The following is a 19,767-nucleotide window of genomic DNA, read 5'->3' as shown; positions in this document are numbered from 1 at the left end:
CTTCTACATGTGTGTTACGCACTATATTATTTATTGCCTATACTTATTGATCACTTTGCTCCATGAGTGCATTCAATGATGTAACACCCATAAAAAAAGTAAGTAAAATCCAGGGAGCATGCATTTGCACATGCAGGGGAATGTGGCCCGCTATCGATTCTCTGCGCATTTCTTCGGCTACAGTTGCTGGTTGTAAACACGATTTTATTAAATCCAGGAACAAGGGATGAGGTTTAGTATTTTGTGTCTCATTTATATTCCAGTACGTTTACACCAGTGATTGAATATGTACTGATTTTGTGATCTATTCTCATACAATTCCCCCTCAGCTCCCACATCTATGTCCCTCTACATCTGAAACAGCGTAACACAGAGGATATTATCAATATTCTGCATTTACAGTTCCAGCTCTCTGCAAGGAGCTGATGTCACAGCCGATCAGCAAGCAGTGTGCCTTTTGTTTCTCCTTGCAGTGACAAAAGCACGACTGTAAAACGGGCACTTGTGGACTGAGCGGCAGCAAGGCTCTGCTCACCATGAAGGCTGCAGCACAAACAAAGAACCTGCGCAGAATGAATGCTTGTTTCGTTGTCCAGCAGCCAGAGGATTTTCAGTGCTCCTACACTCAGTCAGTCTGAGGGGTTTAGTCATTAGTCTTGGTTACTTGTGTACATGGAAAATCCCCAGACCCAGTTCTTTTACCGTCACCCCACATTATTCAAAGCCTGAAAAAGGGATGAAAGACAAGAAGCAAGAATCACATGTACCTGCACATGTATCTTCATGTCCGTCTACAAACTGCCCACTCTGTCCTCTGTAGCTGCTCCCCAGCTTAGAATAAGATTATATATCAGCTAATTTAGTATTAGTATTTGTTTGTCCCCTGATTGTTGCTGTCTCTCTGCTAGTGTTACTGTTGAACTGCTGTATGAAGCCAGATGGACTGTAAATAATGATCCATTTACTCACAGAGTTTTGAGTTACTTGTACTTGTTTCATATGCCTGTGTGCTTTTACTCTGCTAGATTTAAGAGGCACGTACCGAGACTCTGAGATATAAGGGCCTAAATTTACACCGATTTCTGTTGGAAATATCCAAAATATTTTTTCAATATAATGGAACTTAACATTAAATCTGACTCACTTCTAACTATTCTTGGAATGCTGAAGGAATGAAGCAGGTAGCCCAACAACATGTTTGTGCTACAGCTGCTTACTACTAGCTTACTACTTTTCTTTTTTATTTTGGAAAACCTTTAAAAAAAGCATGGCTAACTGAGCTAATGGAGACTTTGAATTAAATTTATCCTGTTTGGATGTTAAATTATTCTCAAATTTTGTAGCTTCTTTTCCACATGTTATACAGGAGCACTCGTCAAGTTAGAGAACTTGGAAAAAGTTTTTCTCCACTTCACAGCTCTTATTTAACATGGGTTTTCTTGAACATTATCAGAACTAGAATTCAATCCATATCCAATCCACCTAAAATAATTCTTTTGGTATTCTTATTTTAACTCAAAGGTGAGAATCCCCCAGATGAAACAATGATGAAGCTTCTCACTTTTAAGTCTTATCATCCCATCATATTTGACTTTTCTAACAATTCTGCAGCGTTGAAGTTGCCACCTGAGGTTCCTGGTGGAAGTAAAATCAGACAACCCACTGAGTCTCAGCTCCTTCATCTGCATTGGGGACATTAGCTGGAGCGATGACATTCTACAGGACATACTTCGTCTGTGGAGCAATTTACAAACTGCTCGTATGAGAATGTTTACATCAACCGAGCATCTCGTCGCATTTTAGGTTGATGTGCAGTTTTCTATTACAAATGCAGCAGAGCGGTGAAGAGAAAAATCTTAGGAGAAGTTGCAACTTGTAGAAACTTTAATGTCGACAAACAAAAGTGAGTACGAGAGTTTTGCAAAAAGTCAAAACAAGCACAAAAAGTTTGAAGTTAATACGCAAATATCACGACACCCACTGAGAAAAACACAAAGAAATGTAACAGGGAACTTGCAAGCATGCAGAACTAATATTCTATTTCTAGTATATGCAAAAAAGGAGAATTTTTTTGTATATACAAAATGGTATTTACAACACATATGCTGCTAATATTTATGTAATGATCTCAAATACACAGGACTGAGATTTCCATGAGTTTATGAAAAATGCAACAACAGGCAATCGAGCAAAAGTTATTCTGTGTTTTCAGAACATTTCCAAATATATTTTATTTTTATTTAGACCCATGCAGGTCTTTGGTAGTGTATCGGGCTGAAAAAAGCTTGAAGTATAACTACAGCCTATACCAATGAGATGACACTGACACATGGATCCTGTCCTTACAGATGGAAGCTGCGCTGGTGTTCATCTGACTGACAGTAAAAGCGCTCAGTCCTGAAGGTGAAAGTCTTCTTAACTCATCGTGATCATCTCATATTTGTCCTTCAGACTGCTGTCATCATCCTCTTCGTCTTCCTCGTCCTCCTCCTCTTCCTCCTGGGGCTTCTCGTGCTCGACGTGGGGGTGGTGCAGCTCAATGAACAGGTAGTATATGACGGCCGCGACCACTCCCCCCACCATCGGTCCCGCCACTGGGATCCACCACCAGTTGTCTGCGGTGCTGCGTGCAGAGAAAAGGGAAACAGGAAGGAAGAGTCAAAAACACCAGTGGGAGAAAAAAAGAGGCAGCTGTTGATCGCCGGTGCCTCCATCGGATCATGCACAAGCATCGACTGCATCTGTCGAGCGCATGTGACATTATGTAACACGTGTCACCAGCACGGGCTCACTTTGATAAATAGCTCAATGAAAGATTTGAAGAGAGGCAGGGAGATATGTCTGTATTTACATTTTCATTTCACAGAATGTGTCCACATGTTTATAACTGCAAAATTATTTTGTAAGTAAGAGATCATCAAATAAAGTTACTACATAAGTGTACATTTAGTATGTGATGCATAGAGTTTCTTTGTATAGATTAATGATATATCCTTCAGAACTTACATATTCCACGTATTTTAATAATAATACCACTTTTAGACTTTTTCACCTAATGGCCAAACTGCCCACCCATCATCATCATATAATCATCTATATGTGATTCGACTCCACCTACCTGAAGACCTCCATCCCCCATCCTGCCACAGCTGTGAACAGTCTGGGTCCCAGGTCTCTGGCTGGGTTCAGGGGGTAGCCACAGTTCAGCCCCATGGACACGCCGATGGCCATGATGATCAGGCCGATGGCCAGCGGCTCGACGCCTTTAGGAGCTCCGATGTTTCCGCCGTCGATGATAGCAAGAATGCACAAAACCAGCATACCTGTTCCCACCACCTTTGAGAGAGGAACAGCAAGCCTCTGATTAATGGATGAGTTTGGCTGTGTAGCTTTGATAAACGCTGGTAACATCCCAATTACAATAATATACTACATGGAGCAGCAGTTTCCCAGTGACAGCTTTTACCCATCTGCCATCAGACTATTAAATTCCCAACGCACATCATAATAAAGACATAAGCCATGGATACAGTGTAAACGCTGAGCACAACTCAGCTGTAGTTTTTATTTGATATATTAGATATATATTGTTTATATATTGTTTCTTTGTTTAATGTTCTATAACGCGGACCAGTGCACATATTAATATATTCATTAACTCATTTCATGTCATTTTTTTGAGGGATTTTTGTGCAATTTGAAGTAACTAAGCCATTTGTTTACTTCACAGTCATATAATATGCCATCATGTGAATTTCTTCAAACTTCTATTATAAAATAACTATATTTTTCTAACTGAAAACATCTGAATACAAATGAATAAAACATGTCCAGTTAATGTGTATAGTGATCTGGGTGCATTTAAATCACATTTGCAACGTCTTAACTCTGATCCCTGCGCAGATGATTCACTCTGACTCAAATCGTACTTGACCTCTGAGCATGAGAATGAAAATAACAAACATTTGCATAAACACAATCGCACTAAGCAGACTTATCGCAGCGCTTTACCTGCTGTGGTTTCCACCATACAAGCAGATGTGTTAATTTTGTATTGCTGCAACAAATAAACAGACTGGAAATGGCGTTAAGTAAATGTGACCTTCTGCAGAGTACCAGGAAATGGACATTAGGGCCAAAAGTGAGCCGAAAAGGGGGTGTTCTCAGACTAAATAGGCCGATCGATTCTGCATTAGCCACATTGGCCAGACTTTACAGTATTTAGAGGCAGAAAGAGAGCGGAGGTCAGTGGTTCACCGCGACTAGAGCTTGCCTGATCAATGAAGCCGCCGAGGACTGACAGGTGTCTGCCGGGGTATGAGGCAAAAATGTGGCCCGTTGCATTGATACCTGTCACTGACAGAATCCCACTGGTGAAGTCCATGAAGGCATCTGTGAGGAGCACAAAGAGACTGACATAACTGCAACAAGTCACAGGGATCCATTTCTATCTTGTGCAGTCAAACCCAGGGTTAAAATATTCTCACAGCGGCAGCTGAGTGTTGTGCACTTAATCACTTCTTTACATAACACTTGTTATGGCTTTATATACATATGCAAAGGAGGCTTCACCATAGTATAATCCAAAGACTGCAGCAGCTCCTGCAAAAGCACCAAGAAACTGAGCGATGACGTAGAAAGGAAACTTCCAGATCTTCAGTTTGCCCAAAATTACCATGGCCAAAGACACAGCAGGGTTCACATGGCCCCCTGGGAGAGAGGACAAAGCACAGAGTAAAAGAGGGGTGCAGTGTGTGTGTGTGTGTGTGTGGGTGGCTGGCCTGATATCCTCTCCATCATTAGTGAGGCTGTCACATTTACAAGAGGCAACAGCAGGGGAGCAGCCCCCCAAGGCGGTTCACGGTTTGTTTTTTTAGAGGCAGAATAAAGGTCACTACCTCAAAAAAACAAAAAAGATGTTCCAGTTACTCTGTTGTTATTTTTAATAAGGGCAGGTAGTTTATATATATATATATATATATATATATATATATATATATATATATATATATATATATATATATTCAATTCAGCCCCTGCTCACATGAAGTAAGCATTCTCACTGGGACTGAGTCTGGTCTCTGCTATAGACAGATGAACGTAGCCTATGATCAATGCAGTTTGCAGGACATTTAGTGCCCAGGGTTATGTACGACCCCAGAGAGGCTGTGTTAATAAATCAATGGTCAGTACACATTTGGTGGATCTGGACAGAGAGCTGGCACCTTCCTGTTGATGCCGGAGCTGGGGGAGGTGGCACATGGCCGGACAGGAAGCCATAAAGATTTAATACTACAAGCTGCATGCCTCATGAGTATCAATGTTTTTATTACAGCATTACAGCACGTACAAGGGAGTTGTGTCAGATTGTTTTATATGTTCTGGCAGAGACGGTTTGTATTGACTATAAATTAAGAGGTTAAGATAGAACGCTAAACAAACTTTTAACAACTACAATGTTAAAACTTTTTACCTTTGATTTTCTTCACAAGTGTGTCAGCTCTGCTGGCCATGCATAAATTAAGCAGAGCTAATCGGGGTCTTGCAGCCCATCTGAGGCCAACTTTATGTCAGCAGAAATAAAGAATTAACTAAATAAGAGCAACATTAAAAGCGGCATTTACCTGAAACTCCACCGGCCACATACGCTGCCATCATCAGGCCTACAGAGAAGCCGATGTGGACGGTGAGGGGTTCGCCCAGGGTGTTTCGACTGAGGACGGTCTGAGCGACGGAGCCGCAGCCAAACAGCTGACAAACAGAGAGGAACGTATCATTAATCAAACTGTAATAAAGCAATCAAATCAACTGAAGGAATTACAGGAACTTCTAAAGCGAGCAGATGCAATGTTTGATTTCTGAGAAAAAAAATAGTTTCATCCTAAAAGAAAAGAATACTTACAACCAAGACAAATGTTCCCAGGAATTCTGCCAGAAATTCCTTAAATATTCCATGTTTTAGAGCACAGTGTTGCCTCATGCTTCTCTTGTTTTGTACTTCCATGTATCGCCGTGCCAACAGATGTCAAAAATGTCAGGCGCTTTGAATCCCTGGAGCTCATTAGAGTCACATCTCCACCTCTGCACAGCCTCAGCCATTAAGAGCAGGCCATTGATCCATTCATGCAACTACCATTCGGACAGAGTTTCATAGCTGAGGGTTACCAGCAGACGAGTTTTGTGTTGTTTTTACATGTAAACTGAGCTTTCTCTCATTTTTTTGTTCAAAGTCAAAGTCTCAGACTGACAGAAATGTCACACAGCTGTATTTATTTCAGTGTCTGGAGGCGTATATACACTGGTGAATGTTGAAAAAAGCATTTTAGTGCATTTAGTTATTAGCTTAAGAACGTGCGCGCCACGTCATATTCATTAATACACCAACAGAATAAATTAGAGATTAAGAATAATCAAGTTGGTCTGATAATGCAGTCATAAATATCGCCACAAGAGGTCAGCATTGGCAAGGTGCCATGCAGCTCAAGGTGGAAGTCACACCTGAGTTGTTAATGACATTTTACTCAATTGTGAAATGTTCACAGTGACATTAAATTCCAGATTGAATTCTTTTTAAGCGCGGGTCAGTCAGATCCCAGGTCGTCCAAGTCGTTCACATCGTCCTCTGCGACCTTAGTGAGGGGAGTGGCCTTCTTCTTCCGCCTGTTGAAGCAAAAACATTAAATGATGGTGATGACATGATTTAGTGCAGCGGCATGTTAAAGGCAGAGAGCGATCGGTCACCTCATCTCATTCCGCACTGCACTCAGCTGGCTGTGAAGCTGCTCGTTGGCCTCCATCTGCTCATCCAGCTCTCTCTGCAACTTCTTTTTAGCGTGTTCCAGACGCTCGATCTCCTCCTCCGCCTCGTCCATCTGCCTCTTCGCCGTCTTTAGCCTCTGAGTCAGCTGCAGAGTTCGGGGAAAAACGAGATAAAGAATCATGAGTCGAGTCGCCTGCTGAAGAGAACATCGTAACAAGGTTTTATTCGTGGTTAAAGATGTGTCGACCTGGTCCGTCTGGCTCTGCAGGTTGAGGCGCTCTTCGTCTCCCTGCATTTTCATCTCCTTCAGCTTGCGCTCCAGCCTGCGGTTCACTTGTTGTAAGTTGTTGTTTTCCCTGAGAGCAAAAGCAACAAGGGATCATGTGCCTGTTTTCTCCTCCAGCTTTGTGTAACTTAACACACTCCTAGTGTGCAGACCAGAGATGTTTTTTCTTACAACCAAGTGATAAATGGGTCCACCAATCACAGAGAGCCAGGACCAAGAATCTGAGTTTCTGTAGTTGCACTGATCCATACAGCCTTAATCCATATTAATGTCTAAAACTGATGAGAAGTTGTTAAAGTAAGGTCACTTTTTGCTGTGTGTTTGCTCACTTCTCTTCTCCTTGCAACCTCTCCTCCAGCTCCTGGATGCGGATGTTGAGCTTGGAGACGAGTGAGTCCTGGTTGCTCTTCTGTGAACCTTCCAGATGAGCCACTCTGCTTTTAAGGTCCTTATTCTGCCAGAGAGAATACGATGAAGAATTTTAGCTTTTTTTTAAAAAAAAAAAAAATCTGTAATAGCAACATGAAGCAGTCGTTTCTCAGGGTGGTCTCAGTTTTGTTTGCTTCTTGCACAAGAATGTAAGAGCTTGAGGTTGTTATTCCACGGATCCAAAGGGGGGAGGCAATGGTCTATTAAACAAAGTAGGAAAAAACAAGCTTTGCAAAACTTTGCACAGTTGTTAACCCTCAAGCATGTAAGCAATACAGTTTGGTGAGCAATGCTGAGAGTAAGCTGAACCTTTTTGTATCTTTACAAGAAATTAAAAAAAAAACTCTGCAGGGCACCTTTGAGCAGGTTTCCATTAACACCATTAACATCAATGCTGATATTGAACATGAATCTTACAATTTGAACGCCATGCTGATTTTATTCCACATGCATTTACATGAGTATTTCACTTGATTTTGGTTATTATTTAAAAGCAAAAGCTTAAAAGAGCTGAGTATCTAACTTGGATCTTAACCCTCATTTTTCAGCAGCAGTCTCTTGCATCACATTGACTCCACCTTAAGATTTTTTTTTCTCCAGAAATGATTTCGCTCTGTTTAGCTGTCTGGTGTTGGGGGTTAGGGATAATTACCTGCCTCTCCAGGCTTATCTTATCGCACTCCAGATCCTGCCGGGCAGATCTCTCCTGCATCAGTTCATTCCGCATCTGATCCATCTGTTAATGCAGAGAGAAACATAGTTTTTATTATCCATTATACATGTACTGCATAACATCGCACATAAGAAATACAGCTGGGACATATGGACACTGAACTACTAATTTATTATTTGCTGAGCTTGTACTTCATATGTTTTCCCCCTGAAAGTAGACTTTTACTTATTTTCTCTAAACACTCAGTTTGAGGTGTGTTTTTCCCTGTTGGTTCAATGTGACGTCAAAGAAATTGATATTCTTGCTTAGAGACACAAAGGCATCTCAGATGCACAGAGTTGCCCGGAGGCTGTGAGGACAGACGCATCTACCTGCTACCGTTCAAACGTTTTGTTTGTGATGGGCAGCCAATCAGAGGAAAGTTCGCTTAAAGAGAGGAGGACAAAGTATAAATTGCAGGGTCACATTTGAATAATGCAAGAAACATTGATTTAAAAGGAATATAAGGCAGTAGAAATGTGCACAAGGGTTCTCCTTTAACACTAAACCTCACAACTTGCTTTCCGTTCACATGCATTCTCTTCAATACTGACTGCAAACAAGACCATGTGTTATTACAAACTTTCAGCTTAAATAAAAGGTTTCCATAAAAACAGAGGAAATTCAGTCCGGTCTGAGCGGACACATCAGATCTAAAGGCTCTCCTCACTAATAACATCCAGAGGCCCAGAGGAGGGAGTGTGAATACTTGCTCACAATAGTTAGCTGTTTTTTGGGGGAGCGGGGAGTGGGGGGGGGGGGCTTAGTAGTTTACCCAAAAGAGCATTTTGTGTCACCTACTGTGTACCACTTTGCTCCCCTAAACGTAGGCCAGCATTAAAAGCACACTGAAGATGAGGAAGCGGTGAAGAAGCATGATTAATGACCAGACGAAACAACAAAACAAACTTGTTTTACGCGCAGCTCAGAAACATCAGCAGCTTTGGGTGTTTGCAGAGAAATCTGAGCTCTCAGCTCAACATCTGTTTATGATCAAAACAGAGCTGAGGGTCCAAAATTGAGACAGGCAATAAATCTATCACTGGTAGGTTGTTGTTTTTGTGGAGGGAAATTTATGAGCATTAGAAAAATGCAAAATGTGAGCTTCATCTGGAAAAAAAACACACCCAAAAAAACCAGCAAAGACAACAAGGGAGTAAACCTGCCTGCTCCTTGGTTTTGTCTAATCGCTCCATCAAGCGGTCAGCACTGCCGCGCTCATCACAAAGGTCTTCTTCCAGGTGGCTGATGCGCTCCTGAGAGGAGAGGAAATGAATGAAAAGATGCTTCAAACCATCATCGACTTCATTTAAATTGCATTACGCTGGAAGCACAGGGGACATGAGATATTTATCTCTGGAGAATGCGGTTAGAAAGCTGACTCAGATTAGACGAGGGTATTGGGTAACATTATACAAGGAAGCCTTCAGGAAAAATGCACAAAAAAAACGCTTTGCTATTATGTTAAACTCTGCTTGCGTTAGCAGTGGATGTGTGTGTGGGGGTGGGGGTAGGTAGAAGAAGGTTTCTGAGAACGCTCGGACAGGTCTGATAACTTTCAACAGTAAATACGCTCTTCCTCGGTTGATACAAAGTGTCAACAGTGCACACGCCGGTATCACTGTGTAATGTTTTTGCATCGGCAAGACAAACAGGGCTGAGCTGCGAGGCGCTGTTTCCAGTGAACTTCTCCTCACCCAGAGCAGGTACAGGTGACAGTGCAAATACACACAGAGGAACAGGTAAACATTACGTGTGTGACTGCGCGCTCTTACACGTGTTATAGCTGGGAATATTACTGTTGCCATCTAACCATGTGGGTAGATTTTCATCTTTAAGCTTCAACTGGAGGATTAGATCTACAGTGAACTCTGAGATACTTTTGTATTACTTGGTTTTATTAATGCAGCCACACAAATTTTAGTAAAAAGTCTCGCTCCAGGTCTGTATAAACAAGAGACGAGCACCTGGAAAAGACAGTTTAACAATGCTTCATTTTAACCTTTCCCTTTCTGCACCCATAGGGATGTAGGTAAATGAGCAGACACTGTAAGACAGACACTTAAGTGATTACAGGATTGTTTTTCCATCTGCAGTCATTTTTTTTCTCTAATTCTGCCCTGGGAACCTCAGCACCTTTCCCCTCATATCTGGAAACTCTGGTGTGCAACAGCAAGAACAGTAAAGAACACTGCAGACATAAATAACAGCAGGCAGCCCACTGAATGAGTTAGAAATAACAGGAAAAGGAGGGGGTGGGCAGTAGGTGGGTTGCAAAGTGGCTTGCACGGCAGCAGAACAGTACCCAGACTAAAACAACTTAAATACTGTCACTATATGAAATTCTATTAGGGATGATAACAGCTAACTAAAAGGACTTCCACTCCTTGGCTAGTTTGGAGATACAATTAAGCTCAATTTGTTACAATGTTTAATGTAAAATATTTTTAACAAATAAGTATATTAACTAAGGTGAAATAAAGGCTACGTCCACACTAGCCCGGATAGAGTTGTGCGTCCACATTGAAACGGCCGAAAACACTTACGTTCCAGTACTGCGCATGCGTGAAACGCAAGACGATTCGGCCTGGCTGATTTCTGTCTGCCACTTATTTACTTTCCGGCTCTTTGAAAGGTCAAGTTTTTAAATGGATTAACGATGAGGTGGAGTTGTTGCTGTGAGTAACACAAAAGTACAAAGTTGCAAAAGCGAGTGAGAATTAACAAATTTGAAGAAAAGCTATCTGAAACATGTACAAACTGATATTAATCTTTAATAGGGCTGTCGAAATTGAGAGCAAACAAAACAACTGCTGCCCTCCGCTATCTTTGTTTAATTGGTCACATGACTGCATCACATGACTAAAATGCGTCATTGTTTTCCAAGGTCTCAGTTTTCGCTGTCCACACTGCGACGCGAAAGCACCGTCTTCAAATTTATTCATTTTCGAGAGCGTTTTCAAAACGCCTTGTAGACGGGAGGCCAAAACGGAGAGAAAACGATGCGTTTTCAAACGAAAGCGCATTAGTGTGGAAGTAGCCAAAGTGTTACCAACAGTCTTGTGTTCACTTGGAGTAAAATAAAAAAAAAAAGGGGGTGGGAACAGGATATTTTGTTTCTGTTACCATCCGAATGTAATTATGTTGTTTCAGAAGGTAAACCATCAATCCATCCATATGTTTTTGCTTATCCAATAAAATGACACAGGAGGTGCTGGAGCCTATCTCAGCCACCATGGGGTGAGAGGCGGGGTACACCGTTAACAGTCTATCACAGGACTAACACAGAGAGACAGAAAACTATTCAAATTCACCAGTTAACCTGGCCCCTAAAAATGCATGCCTTTGGAAAACCAGAGAACATGCAAACTCCACACCGAAAAGCCTGATGGAGCATTTGAACACACAACCTTCTTGCACCGCTGAATTTTGAGTTTGACAAGCGGTCCAGAGATGTTTTTACCTCCATGAGTTTGACCTGGCGCTCTCGCTCATCCATCGCGGCAACATTCCTCTCCTCCAGCTCCTCCACCTTCTGCTCCAGCTGCCGGCCCCTCAGCTGGGCCTCCTGCTGCTCCCTGCGACACCTCCGCAGATCCTCCTCCAGAGGAAACAGCTGAACAAGAAAACAGCTCAAAGGTTAAACACAAAGCAACACGCAATGTCCGGTGCTGAGCAGTAAAGCAGACACTTCTACAGACAACACATAATCCGTAGAGTCTGACCACTTTTATTCAAAATCATACAAAACGTGCATGTTCTCATACTCTTATCTTTCTTTTGGTGACTAAGACTAATTCATGCTGATGAATCAGGGAGACGGTGAGCACCACACCTCTTCCTGCAGTTTTTTGGCTGCCTGTCTGGATTTCTCCAGCTCTGCTCCCTTTTCCTGCAGCTGTCTCCGCAGCTCGGCCAAGTCCCTCTGACTCTTTTCTTTGGCCTCATCGACCTGGTTCTGAAGCACATCTGTGGACGCCTCGCACTCCTCTATGATGCCATTCATCTACCCGTGCAGATAAACAAAGAGCTCAGATAAGCGAGACATAGGAGATGAAAGAAGTTATGCAAGCACGAGACTTAACAGCTGTTTCTGGTAATCTCATGGCTTCAGGGTTAAGATAGCAGACTTTCAGGCCTCAATTGGCTCCAAGAACACATAGAATTTCTTTGGAAGGCCTTAAAAGAATAGTTTATGTCCCCCTCTCACCTTCCTCTGCAGTTGCTCCATGGCCCTGTCCTGCAGCCTTCTCTCATCTTCCAGCTCAGTTTTTGTCTTCCACAGCTCCTCCACTTGCTTCTTCTCCTCCCTGAGCTTCTCTTTCAGGTCTCTGTGCTCATGGTTCAATTTGGCTAGTTTACCCTGTCAGAAGAAAACCCAGAGTAAAGAATTCATTTCAAGAGCATAGCTATGATGCTCATGAAATAATATGATATAGTAGACATGAGGAAGTGTGCTCCATTTTTCTCCCGCTCAACCTTATTTCCTTGATACCTGCACGTCTTCCAAGCGAGTGAGCAGCGACTTGTTAGACTGACACATCTCTTCTTCATTCCTCCTCACATCGTCCAGCATTTCCTCAACCTGTTGCTTTTCCCTCTGAAACGGCATGAAGCAAAAGAGAACTGAACAAACTGAAAATTTGACATTTATCTCCCTACATTTGCACCCTTTTCCTCACCTCAAGCTGCTTTGATCTCTGCTCCAACTGTCTTTCTGTGGTTTTGTACTCCTGGATCACCTGATTCAGCTGCTCCAACTTGTTGTTAAGCTCTTGCACCTTCCCTCTCAGCTGATCTCTCTCCTGGCTCAGCTCCTTCAGTTGCACCTTAGCTGCACCGCTCTCCTCCTCCGCCTCGAGCTTCTTCTGGCAGAGCAGAGCATTGCTCTGAGAGACAGGGCGAAAGCAAAGTGTGAGATCAACATTGAAATATGACGTGACACAGGGGTGTGATAGATCAGAGCAAATGGAGGTATGTTTCCTGGTACCTCTTTAACCAGCTCCAAGTGCCCGAGCAGCTTCTGAAGCTCCTGTTCGTGCTCCTCCTTCAGAGCAGAGGTGTATATATCCTGAGTCTCCACCTCCTCTTTAAGTGCTCCCTTCAGGGCACTGAGCTCCCTCTCTCTGCGATGCAGCAAGTCCTCCTGCTCTTCCTTCACCTGTAGCATCTCCTGAAACTCTGCATGCAGCTGGGATAAATCCTGTCAAATTCACCATCACAAATATATATTTAAGGGAAAAAGCTGCTTTACATCTGCTATATTTTGGCTCGTGGGCTTTCATTTACCTGCAGAAGGACTTCTTTCTCTTCATTTATCACCTCTGCTTTCTTTGCTCGGTCCAGCTCGTCGTGCATCTCTGAGAGCTGCTGCTGAAGGTCCTGCATCTCTGCTTTAGCTCTCTCTTTCTCAGCCTTCATTTGAGCCACCCTGGCAACATACGAGAACAGATTCATATTTCATATCAAAGACAGGAGCTCGCTTATTCTCCTTAAATGCTGCAAAAAGCTGCTTAACTGGAATAGACTGAAAAACAGGAATCTTCACTTTTGAAACAAACTACCACTAAACCAAAAGTGTATTCAACTAACTACTTTCAGTTCAATGCCCTTCATCCAATCATACATCAGAGTGCACTCGAGTGACCAGAGAGCATGAGCAGAGGCTTACACGAAGACCCTGAAAAACAGCATTGAGTTAAAGTTCTGTATCTCAGGATTTCATTAAAATAATGTTGTTGAGTTTTTTTCCAGTGGGAAAAATACTAATTTGTCTTTTTGCTTAGTTTAGAAGATCAAAAGCACTTTGTAATATGGCAGCAGTACTAGTTCCGTCAAAAAGCAACAAATCCTCCAGATCAGCAGGCTGTGCAGTATCATTTTTATTTTAAAATGTACGTGCTGGGCTCTTTCATGACCAGTAGCACTTGGACTTGGACCTGACCATTTAAATCCCAACAGTCGGTTTGTATATGGAGTGCTTCACCTAAACTGCAGAAACATGACACATTCAGGCTTGGTGAGTCTAGTTTGACTTTAGTGTCAGATGGCTGCCCCGCCCTGAGCCTGGTTCTGCGGGAGGTTTCTTCCTTTTAAAGGGGTGTTCTTCCTTCCCACTGTTGCCAAGCGCTTGCTATTAGGGGGCTGACTGATTATTGTGTCTTCACCTTACAATATAAAGTGCACTAAGGCATTTGTTGTGATTTGGCACTAAATAATTAAAACCAAATTAAACTGAATCACTAGGCAGAGCTTTACTTTAAAGCTTTGGTGAATGACCTGAAGGTCACAGCCTTACTCCTCTTTGGTAAACTGAAGTTCTGCCTCAACTTCTCCCAGCTTGTCCCTGAGTTGGCTGAGCTCAGCTTGGCTTTTTATCAGCTCTTCCTGAAGTTTCTTCTTCTCTGTCCTCGCCTTCTCACAGGCTTTGGCTAAAGTCATTTCATTCTGCAGGAAAAGAACAACAACAGACAGGGACATTGTCAGTCACAGGAAGAGGAAGTGAGCTGTTTGGAGGTGACTCAGCAGGATGGGGCTACACTACACCTTCATCTCAGCGTCTAGTCTTTGCCTCAGTTCCGACACTTCTTTCTCCAGCTCTGCCTGTTTCTCCCGCAGGAGCTTTATCGCCTCTTCGTAGTCCTAAAAGCAAAACATTGCAATAATATAAGCAGTTTCAGACAAACACAATAAATCACATTGGAGAGTGAGCTGCCCTGACGAACATCTCATGCCAACACTGACTTTCTCCTCCTGCTCCACATTGGCAGCAGTTCTCCATTTGAGCTTGTTGATCCTCCGAAAGAGCAGGTGGACCTTTCTATGGGTGGTGGAGTCGTCATCAGTCGTTCTGGGCAGCAAGAAAAAATATTTAGCAAACACAGTAACAACACCGATGAAAAGATGAAACTTGATCTGGTTGCGGCAGGGCAGGACCTCCTCTGAGCGTGATGTCAAGTAGCTTTGGTATGCAGAAATAAAACATTGTTCACTTGACCTCTCTTAGGGGTACAACACATAATTCAGCATTTTTTTGTAAATAAATTGCACCAAACAGGCACTGGTAGATGTTTCAAACTTTCCAAGTGCAGCAGATATTTTATCAGTAAAAACATGGTCGTGCTCTACATTCCTGACTTGAGAACACACATCTGGAGCAGCTCCCCGTATCAGACTGCACTGCCTGATCTCAACCACACACTCACCACTAGACCAACAGGGAGTACTGAATATACTATTATGAAAAATGAGACAATGTTATACACAACAAATATAATTTGTTTTTGTTCGATTGGTTTTTTATTGGAAATTAGGTTGAAAACAGGAAACTAAACTTGTTTATTAAGATAGTTTAGAGTAACAGCAGAGCCGTTATGGAAGATATTACATATTTTAGATGGAGCCTAGACAACTGCCCCCATCACCCGGACCACTTGCTTATCTGATCTCAAGCTCAAACAAGCTGTTTCTCATGGAAAATGTATAGATAAAGTCTACATCCTTCAGAGTTTATGATTTATAAGTATTGCATGCACTGTTTGTGCAATGTTAACCATGTTGCCAGATCGTCTGTAAAGCACAAACATCTCCCCGCACGTGTTCACATTAGTGCGCAACTCCTCTATTTTGAGTCTGATATACTGGTAAGGAAGTATGTGGGGCATTGCAGGTGAGGTGTGGATGAGCAGGGGGGGAAATATAGAATGAGACCAAGTCAATTAAATTGTTTTTTAAGGAAAAAGAAAAAAGGGGAAACTATATTATACTTTTATTTCAGTAAAATTCCTTTGTTATTGCTAATAATTTATTTTAAAAAGGGTCTAAATCTCACAACAGGTCATATCCTGTTTGCTAGACTTCAGAGAGCTAATAATGTGACAGCCTATAAAGTAATCCAGAACACTGTCATCTGACATTTCTAAACTTTTGCTTTTGTGCACTTTAAACAAACAAAATTGAAAACGCTGAACTTTAGAGGTGCCGGTCACTGTTCTTTGTAACTGTTTGCACAAAGCCTTGCTCGCTGCTCCTCCAAGTTTACAGTGTGTGCTTAAACGCTAACAATACAAATCAAGCTGCCTTTCCTGTTGGAGTCTCTTATTTAAGATATAGGCAAACACTGTAATTCAACCCATTTGCAAGAAATCAAATATATGCTCTATAGTTCCTAAAACGTCTGTTTGCCCCTTTAAAGTAAAGTGCCGAAAGCTTGGGGGGACTTACCCAGCCTTCAGGTAAGTGAACAGCATTTGTTTCGTCGTGTCTTCGGCTGGATCTACTGAGAGCTCTTGCTGTCCTTTCAGAAGATCGGGAGTGACCTGATTAGGGAACATACGGCAAATAAATCTGATCTTTCAAATGACAACTTTGCCCTAAAACAAAAGCCTGTACCTGTGCATCTCTTTCATCAGATTCATCAGCCCGGTCACCGCTTGATGCTTTCTCTGCTCTGTGAAGCCCTTTGGCGGTCGTATCTTTGTTGCTTGGTGGCTTTAAGTTGACTTCTCCACTGAGGAGTCGAGCCCTGGCCGATCCAGGAGGGTACATCCCGCCCTTCAGAGACGAGTTCCTGCTAGCTGAAGGGGAGGGCGAGGAGGATTCAGAGGTTCGACTGCTGTCCACGCTGCGTGACCGACGACACTCCTCGAGGTTCAGCCTGTTCCTCGGGCCTCTTCCCCTCCGTTGGTTGCTGTTAAACTGGCTTATTAGTTTCCCTACAGAAATGATGGAGTCGGTCTCCACTAAGTTTGGGGACCTTGGAGAAATTTGTCCACCAGATGGAGGCGCCTTGTTCTGGGTCAACTCAGCAGGGTCTTCTCCTGGGCCCTCAGCAGGCAGAGGGATCCTGGGTTTGGTCATGTTGGTAGTCGGTTTGTTTGAGGCTGTTTGTGAAGGAAACCCCGGGCTCAGTTTATTATTTTCAGGGCTGTAGGATCTCATGATCTCTGGGCGTTTCTGATAATTAAACACGGGGGAGTTAACCATCTTCTGTGGCTCAGGTGATAGCTGTCTGTCATCCATGGACCTTCGCGCCATACCCGGGTTGTACCCTGCCTGGTGAGTGATGACAGAAACGTCCCTGTTGCTGTCCTGGCTTGAACTGTTCAGAACCACATAGGGTTGACCTTTAATCCCTTGAACCTGAATCCTCACTCCAAACGAGTTGTCCTGGCTGCCCCTGTGACTGTGCTCCAGCATGTAGCCCCTCTGTGTCCTGATGTCTGGAGAACCGCTCGGCCTGTGAGACTCCATCCCAACCCCTCTGGAGATAAACTGGTGGTAACACGCACAGACAGGTATGTTAAAAATGACACCAAGAGGGAGACTGCACGGGAGAGTGAATTGAAAACCGATGCTTCAGGTTGGTCAGGCCTTATCATCTGTTTACAAAACACTGGAGCAGGGTTGGAGCTTAAGAGGGAACGTAAGGACAGACATCGAAGGAGCTCCTCACACAACAGCTGCATATAAAGACACAATAAATGGATGCTGGTGAGTGCCTGATATTGCTGTGCAATGAAAACAGCTCTTTCTGTGTGCTAATGACAGCGTACTATTGTACAGCCCGAGCTGAGCCAACTGCATGACGACTACAACTGGCTGAGGTGGAGAGGTGTCGTCATCCGCTCCGTCGTATGACACTCGAGGAAAATGTTTGTCAACAAACACACTACTGTGAGGCTGTAACACACAAACACAATAGAAGACAGTATGGTGTCTTCCTACGAGCCCCATCCTTAGCATGCTGCCACTCCAAATAACCCTCGAATGACCAACACTTTTACAGAAGTGACGCGGTGAGGTCATTTGTGACCCCAATATATTGTAGGCAATAATATATATATATTTTATTTCACTCTACATGGCTTTATTGTGCATATCTTTTCCTTTAACTATTCCAAAATGTGCTGATTTAGTTACCTATCAATGTTATGGAAAATAATCATGATAATAATAATAGTTTTAAGGCATTTATAAGCACCACAAAATCAGAAAAAAAGAGAGAAACACATTAAAAATGTTCATTTTTCAGCCAGTCCAGCCTCAGTTCATTGCGATGTTTGAACTTAGACTAACTAAACGGTAACTTTCACCAATCACCTATCAGTCATAAACTACTTTTGGTTGCCAGGTTGTAGAAAAAACAGCACTCCGCTGCTTTGTCCTATTAGTTTAAATTGACCAGCCCCCTTCAATTCCCCTTAAATCGACTGCTCAGCTGATGTTAAGTAAAAGTTAAATGACTTGGTAAAAAAAAAAAAAAGACAGCAAATTGTCCCATTGGTGGGTTTTCTACAACCTGCCATGTTCATGCGTAATAAGAGCTTCTAACGTTTCATTGGGTCGTTCTTACTTTGTCATTCTAGGTACTTAACATGAACTCATTTGTCCTTGGATACTACAGTATCTGTCACTCACACACTTTATCCGGATAAACTTTACTTCGCTACTTTAAAAATGATACAGGAACTCTACCTGCTTCTGTTGTAAAAAGACCGCGACTTAATGAAAAGGTGTAGTAAAAAGTTGGAGTAACATCTTTAAACGCGCTGCTGATCACCGCAGATGGGGTATCTTTGAAGGATTAAGGTCGTTAGCGTTATTTAGAGCAGGTTTTGTTCTTAATCTCAAACTTACCGTATTGTGTGAGCGCTGACTTGTCCTCCTCCTCCTCTGTCCGATCGGACTGTCCAGCCTCCACCCGCCCAGACATGATCAGCCCCGCTCAGAGAGGCGTTCACTGTCACACAGAAACATCATATGACTGCTGCTGCTGCTGCCTAGTGCTCGCTTTGAGGTAGGCTTATACATAAATCTATAATAATGATACGAAGAAGAATTCCCTACATGTAATTGTATTAGTAGTTCTGCAGCTCTAAAGTACGTTTAGTTATTTCTGATTCATGATTATTTAGGATTCATATCCTTATAATACTTCCTCTTTTCTTTCTTTTCATGTATTTATTTATTTGTTTTTGAAAGGGTCGAAATATTTTAACTACAAATATTCGAGCTAAGAAAATAAATAAATAAAGGCATGGGTAAAGAAGTTTTTGGTTTTGTTTTTTATTGCAGGCGATTTGATTTGATTTTTTTTTTTGCCTGGCAACTCACACAAAATCCAGATTTGATTCCAAAGAGGTCTTAAAGGAAGCTGCCTTGTTGATATTTGGCTAAAGTTCTTATTGTTTGGAAACTGGATGTTAAACTGAAACTGTATTAACTTATATTTGTGGGAACATTTGCAAATTAGTGGCATATGCAGTACTTTGCGATACCAATTCTATGTGCAATAACTCAACTGTATATACACAACACTATTTATTACTTTTTTTTTTTTTTAAAACGGCTTGTATATTTGTACATTTTATTTATATATATATATTTATATATATATATATATATCTTTTTCCCTATGTTAATACTGTCCATATGTATATAGCGCTGCAGAACTGTACCCCCCGCCAGCATGTTTACACTGAGTAGGAGATGCTCTGTATCTCATTGTACAACTATATAGTGACAATAAAGGCATTCTATTCTATATTCTATTCATACGGTACTGTGCAAAAGTCTTGA

General features: G+C 42.3%; 2 protein-coding genes across 4 annotated transcripts; both read right to left on the bottom strand.

Moving 5' to 3' along the window:
• Positions 1–1,869: 1,869 nt before the first annotated feature.
• LOC120729931 (aquaporin-9-like) lies at positions 1,870–6,122 on the bottom strand. Its single transcript, XM_040025933.1, has 6 exons — positions 5,903–6,122; positions 5,625–5,751; positions 4,573–4,710; positions 4,274–4,392; positions 3,119–3,336; positions 1,870–2,623 (listed from the first exon to the last, which is right to left on the bottom strand). Exons 1-6 carry the CDS (start codon positions 6,002–6,004, stop codon positions 2,416–2,418), a joined length of 912 nt encoding a protein of 303 aa, XP_039881867.1. The 5' UTR covers positions 6,005–6,122; the 3' UTR covers positions 1,870–2,415.
• Positions 6,123–6,253: 131 nt separating this feature from the next.
• Positions 6,254–18,953, bottom strand: LOC120729929 (cingulin-like protein 1). Of its 3 annotated transcripts, none has more exons than XM_040025929.1 (19): positions 18,826–18,953; positions 16,579–17,447; positions 16,411–16,505; positions 14,932–15,037; positions 14,734–14,829; positions 14,486–14,634; positions 13,477–13,618; positions 13,178–13,390; positions 12,870–13,076; positions 12,683–12,787; positions 12,398–12,550; positions 12,023–12,193; positions 11,651–11,803; positions 9,354–9,443; positions 8,128–8,211; positions 7,376–7,500; positions 7,008–7,116; positions 6,742–6,905; positions 6,254–6,660 (listed from the first exon to the last, which is right to left on the bottom strand). In XM_040025929.1, the coding sequence occupies exons 1-19, from the start codon at positions 18,899–18,901 to the stop codon at positions 6,582–6,584; spliced, it is 3,186 nt and encodes a 1,061-aa protein (XP_039881863.1). In that variant the 5' UTR covers positions 18,902–18,953; the 3' UTR covers positions 6,254–6,581. The 3 variants fall into 3 exon arrangements, with proteins under 3 accessions (XP_039881863.1, XP_039881864.1, XP_039881865.1); XM_040025930.1 differs by lacking the exon at positions 18,826–18,953 and adding an exon at positions 18,664–18,814 and having other exon boundaries at positions 16,579–17,460; XM_040025931.1 differs by lacking the exon at positions 18,826–18,953 and adding an exon at positions 18,664–18,814.
• Positions 18,954–19,767: the final 814 nt, after the last annotated feature.

The sequence above is a fragment of the Simochromis diagramma genome, unplaced genomic scaffold, assembly GCF_900408965.1.
Source record: "Simochromis diagramma unplaced genomic scaffold, fSimDia1.1 OVJJ01000293.1, whole genome shotgun sequence".
Classification (NCBI taxonomy): domain Eukaryota; kingdom Metazoa; phylum Chordata; class Actinopteri; order Cichliformes; family Cichlidae; genus Simochromis; species Simochromis diagramma.
Note: the sequence above shows the minus strand (reverse complement) of the source record. Positions and strands in the feature narration are given on the sequence as shown.